We start from the raw sequence: 13,139 nt of genomic DNA on the forward strand, positions 1-13,139 counted from the left end.
GTTCGGGAGATAACAGGGGGGGGGTAAAATTTACCCCCCCCCCAGCCCCGCGCGTTCGGCTGGAGACCCCAGCCCCGCGCGGGTTAACCTAGAACACTACTGAACTTAACTGACGTGCGCAAGGCGCAAGGTACCGGGAGTCGCCACCACTGCGACCGCCGGCAGCCGGGCCGCAACGCCGCGTCAGACACGGCCGCAGCCGTCGTCGGCCGCCGGCCGCCGCCGGACAGCGCACCGGAAACACGGCCGCCGTCGCTGACTCCGACAGACCAAGTCGAGGTCGCTCAGCCATCGCTCTACATCACTATGATCAACGCCCAATTCCCTTGCTGCTTAGCCTTAAAGTGGTGACCGTGAGCTCCGATCGCCTTCCTACGTCTTAATTACTAGGAACTGGCACGCCATTGGGCACGCCTATTTGCACATAGTAGACAAGAAACGCTTTTGAAAACAAATTGACTATCTCGACTAAACAAAATGTTGTCAAAGTAGGTGGGAGTGAGCTATGACAGTACCTTTCTTGTGTCGGTTTCCGTCCTGGCTACCGCTCCAGTCCCCGTCCCAGCTCCCGATTTCGGCACCGCTCCATCCCCCGCCGCCGTCCCCGCCCCGGCCGGGGGGCCAGCGCCGGAGGGGTCCCGGCACGGCGGCGGCGCAGGAACGGCCGCTTGCTTCTCCGGGGCCGGCGCCGACGCGGGCGCGGGAGGCACGTCTTTGCGACCGGTGTCCGCGGCGGCAACCGCCGTCAGCTGAGGCGCGCTCGCAGACGGCGGAGGGTGGGCTCCGCCCCGCGGCGGAGCAGGGATCGCACTAGGGCGCGGGTCGCGATCACCGCGGTCCCCACGCTCCCCGCTTAGGATGCGCCGCACCTGTTGGAGATCTGCCACTCTGATGTTGGGACCTCCCTTCACCAGCCGACAATAGACGATGCCGCGACGGCTGAAGACGGACGCCACTTTTCCTCCATTCGCAGGTTTCCTAGCCTCCAGCAGCTGGTTGTATATTTCACGGTTCTTGGGCGTCAGGCTTTCCGTGATGTAGAGTTCTGATGTCCCCCGCGACTCCCGCCTTGATCCGTTGAACAGTTCAAAGCGACCGTCGTAGACTGCGTCTCGCATGCGACGTTTCACAAAGCGAACGACCACCTTGTTATTTGCCTGTAGTCTGTGAGCCGCCTGGATGTCCGCCGTCGTCATTTTCAGCCACGGGAACCTCTGGTTCAAGACTTGGGTGACCTTCTCTTCAACGTCTTCGTCGGTGGTTCTGGAGATGAAGTCGTCGCACGCCAGGATCAGCATGGAGAGACGACGGTTGAGGTCGATTCCCTCCGTCCGCTCTTGCAGCTCATCCAGGGCCTGCCCTTGGCGTTCCAGCTGCTCCTGCAGACTGCGGATCTCGACGTCCTTATCCATAACCTCTCCTTCCAGGACTTCGATCTTCCGCTGCATGCTCTCAAACTTGGCCTCGAAAGCCGCGATGACGGTCGCGATACCTCCGTCGAGCATGCGTTGGAACCGAGACATGGCCGCGTCGCTGAGCTCCACGGAAGCCAAGGTGTCGGCAGCTTCTGCCGCTTTAGCGGAAGGTGCAGTCTCTCTCGGTGACTTGGACTGTCTGCTTACCGCCGGACGCTTTGACTTCCTACCTTCAGCTCGGGCAACCATCTCCGGCACGGAGAACTGGCGTTTTCTCCGGCCGGCGGTGCCGGCACTCGTCTCAGACTGAGAGGTCGCGTCGGTGAAGACCGCGTCCTCACCGCCACTTTCAGTGTCTGTTATCACCATAATTCACTCGCTCGTCTGTTTCGCGCTTTTACGCACTCGGCGTAATAACTTTTAGCGTCACTCGCTCGCACTGCACTGTTCTGAGCGCGTTCACGCCGCCCGGGCGCTCACTGGGCCGCACTCACTGAGCCATCCGAGCGCTGCCCGGCCGCCAACCGCTGACCTCGCCCGGGGCGCGGCGACCCGACCGACCGGCTCGGAGGCCAGAGCCCGACTGTAATATTCCAAAGTTTGACCTTTCACGATTTTCGGTGACCTAAGGGTCATCGGTGACGTCATCCCCGGTCGTCAGCCCACCGTGACTGCAGCGGTCCTCTCCTCTCTGACCATCACCTCAGACTTTAGGTTTGATAGAGTGCAGAACATAGTGTACCAACAGACACACCTAGTTCAGTTTTGTGACACCGTTCAGCCCTGTCACGAAACAGTCAATATCGATGTCGGGACACTCGTTGCAGATAAGTGGGTCTCAATGCACATCACGAGACATGTCAGCGGCACCCCCTAAACACGTACTGATAGCACAGCAATGCTGTACTTTTCCGCTTGAGTCAGACGTTGTTTGCTGAACGCCCGGCTATCAACCGCCCATCACTTCTATCATTTGCACAGTCAACAGGACTGCACTGGTCTCATCGTCCTACACTAGTCTGATTAGCGGCGGGGAATGCGGCCCCTTGCAATCAGCGGCCCAGCTATCACCCGTCGGGTCACAGCTATCGTTGGAAGATCTGCAGAGGCTCCACCGACAGCCAACACCGGCCGGAAGCTGTCTTCAGTGGAGAAGAGAATCCACTTCTGTCGCCTACCTTGGGGTGAGATTCACCTGAAGGCATTTTGTAGGAATTTACTTTGCTAAAAAGACAGTAGGTTTGGTTTACTATATAGCGGTAAATTTTCCTCTTGTCCGTTACAATGAGGTTACCATTAATATTGATTATTTGCAGATCCCGGTGAGATCTGCAAATCATGTGGGATGTTGGACCACAATCAGGGTGGATATTCTACATGATATTGACAGAGCGTGTCACTCTCCGCCGGTGGACATTGACAGCCACGGAGCGTTCACTCTTATCTCGGCTTCCGCCGGGGCTCGATAAGCATATGTGCAGAGGCTTCGGTGGACCTCAGTCAGTTCGTGAGTGTCAGGGCAGCCAGCAGCCATGTCCCGACCCGGTGTGCTTGGTGCGCGGAGAGCGGAGAGGATAAACAGGTTAACCAGGGGAATGGACTGGAGAGTGATGAGGTTAGTACACAAGTATGGGTCGTGTGCACACCTGATCCCCGACACGCTGCTGTTGGCAACCGACATTATCAACAATCACTCTGCAGGGCAGCAAGGGTATTGTACTGCGAGTGAGGTGAGTGACGCTGTCAGCTGGCTGGTGACTGAACCGCTCATGGCGGCCATGCAGAATGTCAATGACGCCGCCGCCGCCCGGTGTCGTCACTGCCAGCCCGACCAGCCCCTCAGGATAACCTCAATGAATATGTCGGGCAGCAGTGCCGAGGGCCTGACGGACGGGGTCGTCGGCATGGGAGGGACGTCGGACTTCGACGTTATGTTCGAGTTCGACGGTCCCTTCCGCTGGGCGGCGGTGGGGAAGAGAGAGGAGCCGGCCGTTATTAGCCCAGAGTCTGCACCACAGCTGTGGGCCCGGCCGACCAAAAACCCTGGCTTTGTGACTCTGCACTGGGTCAGAACGAAAGCGTGCTGTCATGATAAGCCGCTGGAGGCCCTGCCGGCTGATTTTATTCGTCGTCTCATGCGGAACGTGTGTACAGTAATGGGAGGCAAGATCGACACTGCCGGCCCGGCAGTCAATGTCAAACACACGAATGATGTTACAGACGCCGGCACTGACTTCGTGCCTTGTATCGCTGTGCGCGGCTGGTGGCCGGCAAAAGACCACCTCGACGGATGTCACCTGGAGGCCGACTTTCCACCAGCGGCGGCAAGGGATGACATCCGTCGATACGGGGTACATCTGGTACCGACCGGCCGGCCCGGCAGTGACACCGAGTTTATTGAGTATCGGATTTCCTACTCACGGCCGGAGGTAGTCGCCGTTCGCCACCTCGCTCCAGTGATACGAGCGTCTATCGTGGCTGTAAAATCCATGAAAAGTATACTGAAAAAGAACGAGGTGGTGAGTGAAGCCGTACCATTGAAGTCATACTATATAAAGACGGCCGGACTTTGGCTAGCACAGATCACGCCCGTTGAAATGTGGACGGGCATCACTGACGGTGTTCACAAAATACTGGACTGGCTGGAGACAAACCTCGCCGCTGGAAGACTGCCCTGCTTTTTCGATCACAACATTGATGTGGCCGCTGAACTCACTGCAGGCCAGAGACAGGCTATCATCGACACACTAAGGCTAATGAGGGAGCACGTCACGCTCCTTCTAATGGCAAGCTGTGTGGATCGATGGAACGTGAATTCGCTGCTGGAGGGCGGTACGGGGCCGCCCTCAGAGCGAGAGCTGCGGCTCCGTCTCGCACGGACGCTCGTACTGAACGCTATAATTGAGGGTGTCGGCTACCGTCCTGGAGCACCGTGCTGGGAGAGCTGGTGGAAGGAGAACATCCCACCGCTGGTCTGCACAGCTCCACTGCTACTACAGTGGTGGCACTACAGCGAATCTGGAACCTATCGCCAGCAGTGCTACCTATTCATGGCGTGGACCGTGGTCGACCCGGCAGACCTGGTGCCAGGAGAGCAGATGACATCACCGGCCAGCGACATTGTCACACTGGACGCCACCCCCCTGATACAACTCCTCACCAGGCCTGACCTGGTTTACCTGCTGGGTGACCCGGTTAGGGTGACCACCTGGTGTAGTCAGCAGCTGCGGCGGCCGCTGGAGGAGCGGCCGGCCGGACTGACCGCCGAGCTGGACACACCGCGGGGCCGTGCCGAGCTGCTGCTGAGGCCCGAGCTGCTGCTGCAGGCTGTCCGCGTGAACGCGCCGGGTAAGATGGACCAGTGGCGCTGTGCGGACCAGGCAGCGAAGAACATGTGGATGAGTAACTACCGACCAATGGCTACCTATCAGGAGATCCACGAGATATTGGAGTGGCAAAAAAACACCAACCTGCATGAGCTGCTCCATAGCCGACTGCCAGAGATGGACGCCGCGTCTGTGGACGCCACGGCCGGCCTCTGGCGCCGCCGGGGGCAGCAGCTGCTGTCCGGTGACCGGCTGCGTACGGCTTATGACGCCGTCACCGGCTGGTGGCCGGACCGATGGGAGATGATGCCCTACTACCTGGCGGTGGACGAGACTGACTCAGAAGGTAAGACGCCAGTGGTGCAGACCGCTTTTACTGAAAGACGATGGGTTCAATAGCTCCCAGTGTCATTGCTGACGTGGCGACATCATACGAGAGCAGTTCGATGGGGCTCGTAAGAATATGCAGAGTTTTGTACATTATTGATTATTTTATTATTTTATTGATTATTTTTATTTATACCGTGATTTTTGATAGTGACTAAAAAAAGATTCTGTGACTTTTAAGCGATCTATTGTTTTAATATAGGTACGTGATATGGTGTCAAATTTGAGATCTTCGGACATTGTAGAATGCATGAAACATATGCGTTTTTGGATTGTTTAAATGCCCGAGTTTCAAAAAGACAAAAAGTATGCTACTTAAAATAGTATTCAATTCTGCTTGTGTCACGTGTGACGTATGTATCAGTAAACACGATGTCATTAATTGGCAAAATACATAATACATATGGATCTCAGGTTCCTACCAAGCAACAGTTCAAATAAAGCGTGGTAATAAAGAACTACAGGTTCAGGTCTAGGCAATAAATTACTTTTATAACTTTGTGTGATGTTTAAGCATCTTTGGTATTTATAAATCCATAAAACCACCGACTGACATCCCACGTAACCCCATGGACTGACCTTCCACCTGAACCCGCCGACTGACCTCCCACCTGACACCACCACATGACCTCCCACTTGACACCACCGACTACGTTCCATCTGACCTCCCACTTGACACCACCACATGACCTCCCACCTAACTCCACCGCATGACCTCCCACCTAACTCCACCGATGTTCCTCCCATCTGACCACCGAATGACATTCGTCCCAATTCACCAGAATCTTCCCCACCTGACCGCCCTTCCCGTCCGCCCCCACTGACCAAGCTCAAACCAACCCAACCGTCTGGCCTTCCTCTGACCAGTTCCTCTCTCACCTCTACTGACGGTAAGTTGTGTCTGTCTTGCCACTGAGTCTCTCGACTACCAATGGACCTTAACCCGCGCCCTGCTGGGGGGGGGGTGTTTGAACACCCCCCCTTGTGGTTTTTCGCGAATATCTCAAAAACGGCGGCGCGGAGCGCCGCCGTTTTTGGTACACCTTATCATGCATCAATTCTACACATGTTGTTAAAATTTCAGACCAAGGTCATTCAAGGTCAGGTCACCAGGTCACTTGAAGTGACCTCACCTCATAAAAAGTTTCAATGTCTGTCATAGCTACACCGAGTGACCGATCGGTTTGAAACTTTCAGCGATTGCTAAGAGCAATAGCATGTACAAAATGTATATCTCAGAATTTTGATATCGATGACCTAAGGTCAGGTCAATTTTGCGACCTCCCCATTATAAGTCAATGGGAGAAAATTGAAATGCGCCTCTTTTGGACGAAAGACATTATAAACACTCCCAAACACTGAATTACAAGTGTTTTAGACACACTGAACATGAAAATGGTGTCCGTGACCCCTGCTTATGCCCTGAGGTCATCTTAGGTCACGAATGGTATCTAACAGTTTTTTGGGAATAACTTTTGATAGAGGCATGCTAGAGCGATGAAAACGCCTTAGATGTGTTCAGCTCGACGATACGGATCGACTGATATGCAACATGACCCTTTCCGGTCAGGTCATGACCTTGACCTGAGGTCAAATTTTCAAGTTGACCTTTCAAGGTCAAGTTATAGTTCAATCGATGCGTCTTGACGAGAGGAACACGATGCCGGTAAAAGTAAGCTCGTATAAGGCTTGGGTCAGAAGTTATTGCAGGAAAACTGTTTCCGAAAAAATCGGCTATTTTTGCAGTTTTTGCCCCCTGCAGGCAAAACCAATGACGTTAGGTCAAATCTGAGAGAATTACTCAGAAAGGGCGTTAATAGGGCTATCGAATGCGCTTTTCCGCGGCGCTGTAGCTCTATTGGTTCCCGAGTTATGCGTTGGCTTCTTGGAAATTTTTGACATTCGACCTGGAAATCGGCGAAATTTTGCCTTCAATGACCTCTGGTGACCTGACCTTTGACCTGACCAAAAAATTGACCGAAGTGATTTCCTCATTATTTTTGACGCTCTTTCGAACGCCGCCTTCCCCGTATCGCTACGTGGCCCAGGAGCCGAGTTAGAAGGGGGGGTGTTCAAACACCCCCCCCCCCCCCAGCAGGGCGTGGAAATCCAGGACCCCCAGCCGGGCGCGGGTTAACGTCCACCTAACCTGCTGTGTTTCAGACTCGGAGCAGGATGACGACGGCGGAGAGACCGGTGGCCAGGAGCGGCGTGACGCAGACGAGGAGCAGACATCGGAGGGTCTGCCCAGCTCTCAGCGAGAGAAATGGCAGCAGCTGGAGCGACAACACCAGCAGCTGTGGCAGGAGCTGGAGCCGCGGGGCTACGGGGAGAAGAGGAGTCTGAACGAGCAACATGATGAGGAGTGCCAGCGTCTGGAGCAGCATCATGATGAGATGTGGTGGCAAATGAAAACGCGGCACCATGAGGAGCGAAAAAGGCTTCATAAGCTACACGACAGTGCTGTCAGATGCGTGGAACTTCAGACTGAGGGACAGTTGCAGCTCCTTGTAGAGAAACGTCAAAGGCAGACTGAGTTGCTGAATCGGAGGAAACGTAGGCAATGTGCAGTGCTGGAGCGAAAGCACCAAAGCGAGTGGGACGACCAGCAGCAGGAGTTCCAGAAGCAGTGGAACAAAATGAAGCAGAGGCACCGACGAGAAACACAAGAGTTGGAGGAGAGATTCCCGAACATCCGGACAGGGGAGGAGTTGGATCGGCTGATGGAGGAGTGCAGCAGGAGGCGTCAGCGGCTGGGAAAGGAGCTGGAGAAGGAGCTAGAGAATGAAGAGACACTTGCACAAGGTAAGATATCAGATTTAACGATGAGTGAACATATCCCGTGTCGTATTAGCATTCGTGATGAATACGACCGAGCTCAAAGATGCTATAGCTACATGCTCTTGTTGTGATTAACAGCAGACATGTGCATGTATCCGAGAAAATGGATCTGGGATCTGATCCCACGGATCCTGATCTCGGATCCGACGGGATCATACATCCAGCTCTGTAATTTGTCGAGAGATCCGTAGGAATCACAGATCCGAGTTTCATTTTCTGCTTGAGATCCAGTGAGATCACAGATCCTCAATTATTTTTTGTCAACACAAATATCCCAAAAAAGCACTTGTTTCAACTCACAAACGTTCTGTTTTAGTGATTTTATGTGATCGCACGCCATAATCCATAGTTTTGTGTCACTCATTGGCATAGAAACCCTTCAAAACATGGTTTCAAATGTGGTGCATGGTGGGATCCACTCAGATCATAGATCCATGTTTTTAATTTATCGTCAGATCATGTGAGATCATAGATCCAAGATGTATGTATTTTTCACGCCGGATCCGGTGGGATCATAGATCCCAACCTGTACTTTGCTTTAAGATCCACTGAGATCATAGATCCATCACTCGGATCCATGCACATGTCTGATTAACAGCATATATATACTACCAAATAAGTCGTGTCAGTCACTTCAAAAAAGCTGGGTTCAACATCTCGGCCCTGATTCCAGGCTTAACTTGTGTCCACCCTCATAACTGTCTTCTACCAATCTCGGATATTCTTATTCCAGACTTGAAGAAGCAGGAGAAGCAGCAGCAGCAGCCCGAACAGCATCAGCAGCAGGAGGAACAGCAGCAAAAGCATCAGCGTCAACAACAACAGCGGCAGAAGCAGAAGCAACAACAACAACAACAACAGCAGCAGCGGCAGCAGCAGGAACAGCACCAGCAGCAGCAACAGCAACAACAAGAACGGGGACGGCAGCCAGGCCGGCACCTTGAGCACCTTCGGAATCTCATAGAGGCGACACGAAGACACCGCCAGCAGCTAATCCAGCTCCAGGAGTGGCACAACCAGGAGCTGGAGGAGCAGAGGAGACGTCACCGGCAGGAGAGGAAGGGTCTGGAGCGGCGCCTCGGCTGTCTGTGGAACAAGCAGGAGCGGCGCCACGGAAAGTGACCGACGTGAGTTAATTTTGTTGAAAATTATTCATCGTTTTCTGTATTCAATCAGAATGAAATAATTGAGCGACAAACCCAATGGAAGAAATAAAACACACCATAGCTTTTTCATGTTCATTAGCCTTCGACGGACCCGCCGACTTTCTACAAACGCGCCGGCCGAGGGGTGGGGGAGGGGGGGGGGGGGGGTACGACCCTTGCCGTTTCGCCCCTGATGGAGCTAGAGCCTCGCAGAAAAAAGCGAGCGTGTGCGCCCATACGAGACGCATCGACTGGTACCAAATTTTAAGGTCTCAGGTCAACCGGTGACCTCTAAGTTCAGGTCAAGTGGCCCAAGGCACGGGCTCAAAAACTTTGCAAAAAATGGCCGCAGATGCGCCATTGTGGCACCATCGCGTTCGCCTCCCTCAGGCGCGTCGAATGATATGCTTTTGTTCGGGTTAGGTCAGCTTCAGATGTTGACCTCGGGTCAACGTCAGGTCAGAGCTCCTCGTTCACGAAGTTGGTCGAAGGAAGTCAATGGTCATATCGCATATCATTCGACTCCGATGGCCTTCCCGAGTCGATTAGTGACCTTCACGACTCGCTAGCTCAATTTCATCGGGATGTATTGACCGAAATACTCTTATGGCCCTAGTGACTTCATAAATGACGTCACGCAAGGTCAACAATGCAGAATTGAAGCATGAAACCTTTTATTTTATTTTCATACAATTATTTATAATGGTGAGGTCACCTGTTCTGTTTGGGTTTCAGGATATCAGCGGAGTCGCGGACCACCCCGTGGAGGCGCCACTACGAAGAACATGTCGAGGAACAGATATATGCTTACAGTGTCAGACAAGTTCAGAATGTGTCGACTGTGCAGATATTTGAAAAGAAATGAAAACATTCACAAATAATATGGTATATCATTTCCGTTTCATTGAGGCCGGGAAGTTACAAATAGATAGGTTTTAGACAAATATGTAGGTTTTAGATGAGTTTTGGCATCATTATGTACAAAATGGGTCACGTGTAAATAGTTGTATACCTATTCGATGTGTTACGGGGTGGCCTTTGTTGTTATATAAGTACAAACTGTTGTTCGATGATGTTTATTGAGATGGACTTAGTGAGCAATTACTGTTGTTAAAAGGCTTCATGTTTTTTATGTTACATGTCTTGTGTAATGTGTTTTCTCGTAAAAGCTATTATACATTAGGAGGAATGTACGGAACGTTACATACATACACATCTGTACCGAACCATTACATGGTAACCATTGCGCGTGGTGGCCACTGGATGTAGTGTAAATATAATATTAGCTAGGCACGACTCAGCTAACTGCGAAGGAAGACCGTCCCGGCCGGGCTCCACTGATAGCGCTGGTCTGCACCGCCACGTCCGGCACAGGAAGGGTGACAACTGCGGCCGACTGGCCAGGAAGGCCGTCAGATAGGCGGGCTGGCACCGCCGTCTCCACTAGACGCAGGCAGGATGGTGCGGTTGGCGTGGCGTCGGTTAGGGAAGGGGGTCTAGGGACGGGGCAGACATCTGGAAAATACTGTGCAAGATGGAGCTGGCGCGATTTGATCGGGTCGGGTCACAAGGGAATGGTGGTGAATAGGTCCCGGTCAGGCTAGGAGGATTTGGGAACTTGAAATGAGTTCGGCTCAGCCTTAACCCAGTAGTCAATTAAAGGGACATTTTTGATGACGCCAGCTTTTCAGGTTTCTGACTTTTACGAATTAGTTCTGCTTGGTAACTACTGTGCAGCTTTTGTAACAACACGGAAATTGTGCTGAGATCCCAGGTGGGTTCTCGTATAAGCATGTTCATCAACGGTGTTTGACAGGACCACTCCATGTCTGCTAGTTGCTACCGCTATGTATGGGACCGTCCAGATCCACACCGTGGAAGAGTGATCACCCCGCACACAATCCTCACCCTCCGACAGGTAACAACAGACGACTGTGTGACTACAGTCGGCTGGTGAGGTATTGGTGACCGTCGAAGAAATCTCAATCAATCCTCAGATTGAGAGCTGGTTATATTTAGCTAGCGATTGCTGGTATCGGACGAGCGGCCATGTTTCCAGCTCTTCAAGAGTACCGTGCAGCGCCCCAACTCTTCAGTACGTGACGGATGTTGACACTGGCTGGGGCCTCATGAGTCATGATAACTTCAGTAATACAGATAAAGTGGTTGTTAACACACTCCCTCCTTTACCGGGACTACTCAACACTGACACGGTATCACCACTCGACTGGGGGCTCAGTGAGCTGGAGGTCATAGAAGGACCGACATCACTGCTGACCTTTGACCCCGGTCACGACCCGATGAGAAAGCAGCTCGTCCAGTGGACCGGAAATGGCATGAACGTTTTGTGGTAGGTGGGTTTTACAATAAACCACGGATGTCACCAGCTCTCTCCTCTCTCTCTCTCTCTCTCTCTCTCTCTCTCTCTCTCTCTCTCTCTCTCTCTCTCTCTCTCTTTCACACTCCCTCTCTCTTCTCTCTCTCTCTCTCTCTCTCTCTCTCTCTCTCTCTCTCTCTCTCTCTCTCTCTCTCTCTCCTTCTCTTTCTCTCTATCTCTCTCTCTCTCTCTCTCTCTCTCTCTCTCTCTCTCTCTCTCTCTCTCTCTCTCTCTCTCTCTCTCTCTCTCTCTCTCTCTCTCTCTCTCTCTCCTACGACGCCCTCCCCATGCTCCCCTCCTCCATCCTCCTCCTCCACTCACCAGTCGTACCGACTGTGCCCTCGGGCGACAGCCGATATCACCACCAATCAGCGTTCAGGAGTCCCACCGTGTCTACCAATCAGCGATCGGAAGCCCCAGACAGGGGAGCTGGTTCGTCTGACTGCTGATGTGGTTACGGTAATGTCCTTTGATGACGCGGGCGGAGGGCTGGACGACGCGATGGCGGAAAGGAAGCGGGGCGAAAAATGGTACGAAGCACGGGACAGACGTGTTTTAGCTTGAAAAGATATGTAGACTTGCTACATTGTTTACACATGCTGCATTATAAACAGCTGCTCGGCAGGTATCAGGTGTCAACATGAATTCGTAGGAATACGAAAAGTGCCTATCAATTAGAGGGACTCCAATGACTACCGTGCATGAAAGACCAGCATGCAGCATGTGCTGCCAAAGTAAAATTCCTTGGATGTGATTAGTCGCATAGACAGACGTTACATCTTACCTACTAAATTCTACACGCGCCATGACCTTTGCCAAATATGTGTAATTTCACACTTGGTTGAATATGAACCATAACCATTCGGAGATTTGTCAAGTACCCAACGATGTGAAATCACCACAGAGATAAGGTTACCTGCAGCCCGCACTACTGTAGCTGGTGGATCGTGGCGTTAGGTGTGACCGTTCAGCTCAGTGACCGCGGGACACGCGTCTAAAGGTCACCAGTGTCCCAGTGCTGATAACCAGCGGGAAATGTGTGACAGGAGGGGAGGGTTGACCTTCCGTCCCCCGGCGGCACTGGTCAAGTCACGACCCGACCCCGCACCTCGGGGTGGACACGGACAGCGGGCAGCAGAAACACAGTCAACATCGACCAGTCACCGAGCAACAAAACATGATTAAGGTAAGTAAGAAGCACCTAAACAGCCCTCTCACAACACATTAACGTCGAATAAGTAATTCAGCCTAGACATGTGTGTATTCTCGACAAAAAGAAAACTGAGAACAATGCTTGTTTCGAAAAAGATGTGTCATCTTATGGAAACACAACTCATTTGATTTTCGTTCATGGCAATGTCTCATCCTAATTTGTTTTCAGTTTGTCGTTCTCGCCCTGTGTATGGGCGCCGCGGCTGCCGGCGGTGGATATGGTGGTGGATATGGCGCCCAGAGCCACGTCAGCGTCCAACAGTAAGTAAACTAAAATAGTGAACAAATGATACAAATCAATGCAACTTTTCAACATCATGCGGTAAATACAATCGGATCACTTGAATCGCATCACTACAAAAAAAAAAATAACTTGAATCGTTCGTGACCTAGATTCCTCGTAAAAATAGGTTTCCGGCTAGGCAATACAAGTAAC

The 13,139-nt window shown here is 52.4% G+C and overlaps 1 protein-coding gene across 1 annotated transcript; it reads left to right on the forward strand.

Moving 5' to 3' along the window:
- The first annotated feature begins 2,913 nt into the window (after window positions 1-2,913).
- On the forward strand, window positions 2,914-10,407 carry LOC122376402. Its single transcript, XM_043356264.1, has 4 exons — window positions 2,914-5,087; window positions 7,292-7,933; window positions 8,703-9,096; window positions 9,850-10,407. The coding sequence occupies exons 1-3, from the start codon at window positions 2,948-2,950 to the stop codon at window positions 9,089-9,091; spliced, it is 3,171 nt and encodes a 1,056-aa protein (XP_043212199.1). The 5' UTR covers window positions 2,914-2,947; the 3' UTR covers window positions 9,092-9,096; window positions 9,850-10,407.
- Window positions 10,408-13,139: the final 2,732 nt, after the last annotated feature.

This window comes from Amphibalanus amphitrite, unplaced genomic scaffold (assembly GCF_019059575.1).
Source record: "Amphibalanus amphitrite isolate SeventyFive unplaced genomic scaffold, NRLGWU_Aamphi_draft 002126F_arrow, whole genome shotgun sequence".
Lineage (NCBI taxonomy): Eukaryota > Metazoa > Arthropoda > Thecostraca > Balanomorpha > Balanidae > Amphibalanus > Amphibalanus amphitrite.

Bases quoted from the DNA above. Each gene is read 5' to 3' on its own strand.
- LOC122376402 (XM_043356264.1), top strand. From the start codon at position 2,948: ATGTCCCGACCCGGTGTGCTTGGTGCGCGGAGAGCGGAGAGGATAAAC. The intron at 5,088-7,291 runs GTAAGACGCCAG...GCTGTGTTTCAG, and splicing joins GGACGAGACTGACTCAGAAG to ACTCGGAGCAGGATGACGAC. The intron at 7,934-8,702 runs GTAAGATATCAG...TTCTTATTCCAG, and splicing joins TGAAGAGACACTTGCACAAG to ACTTGAAGAAGCAGGAGAAG.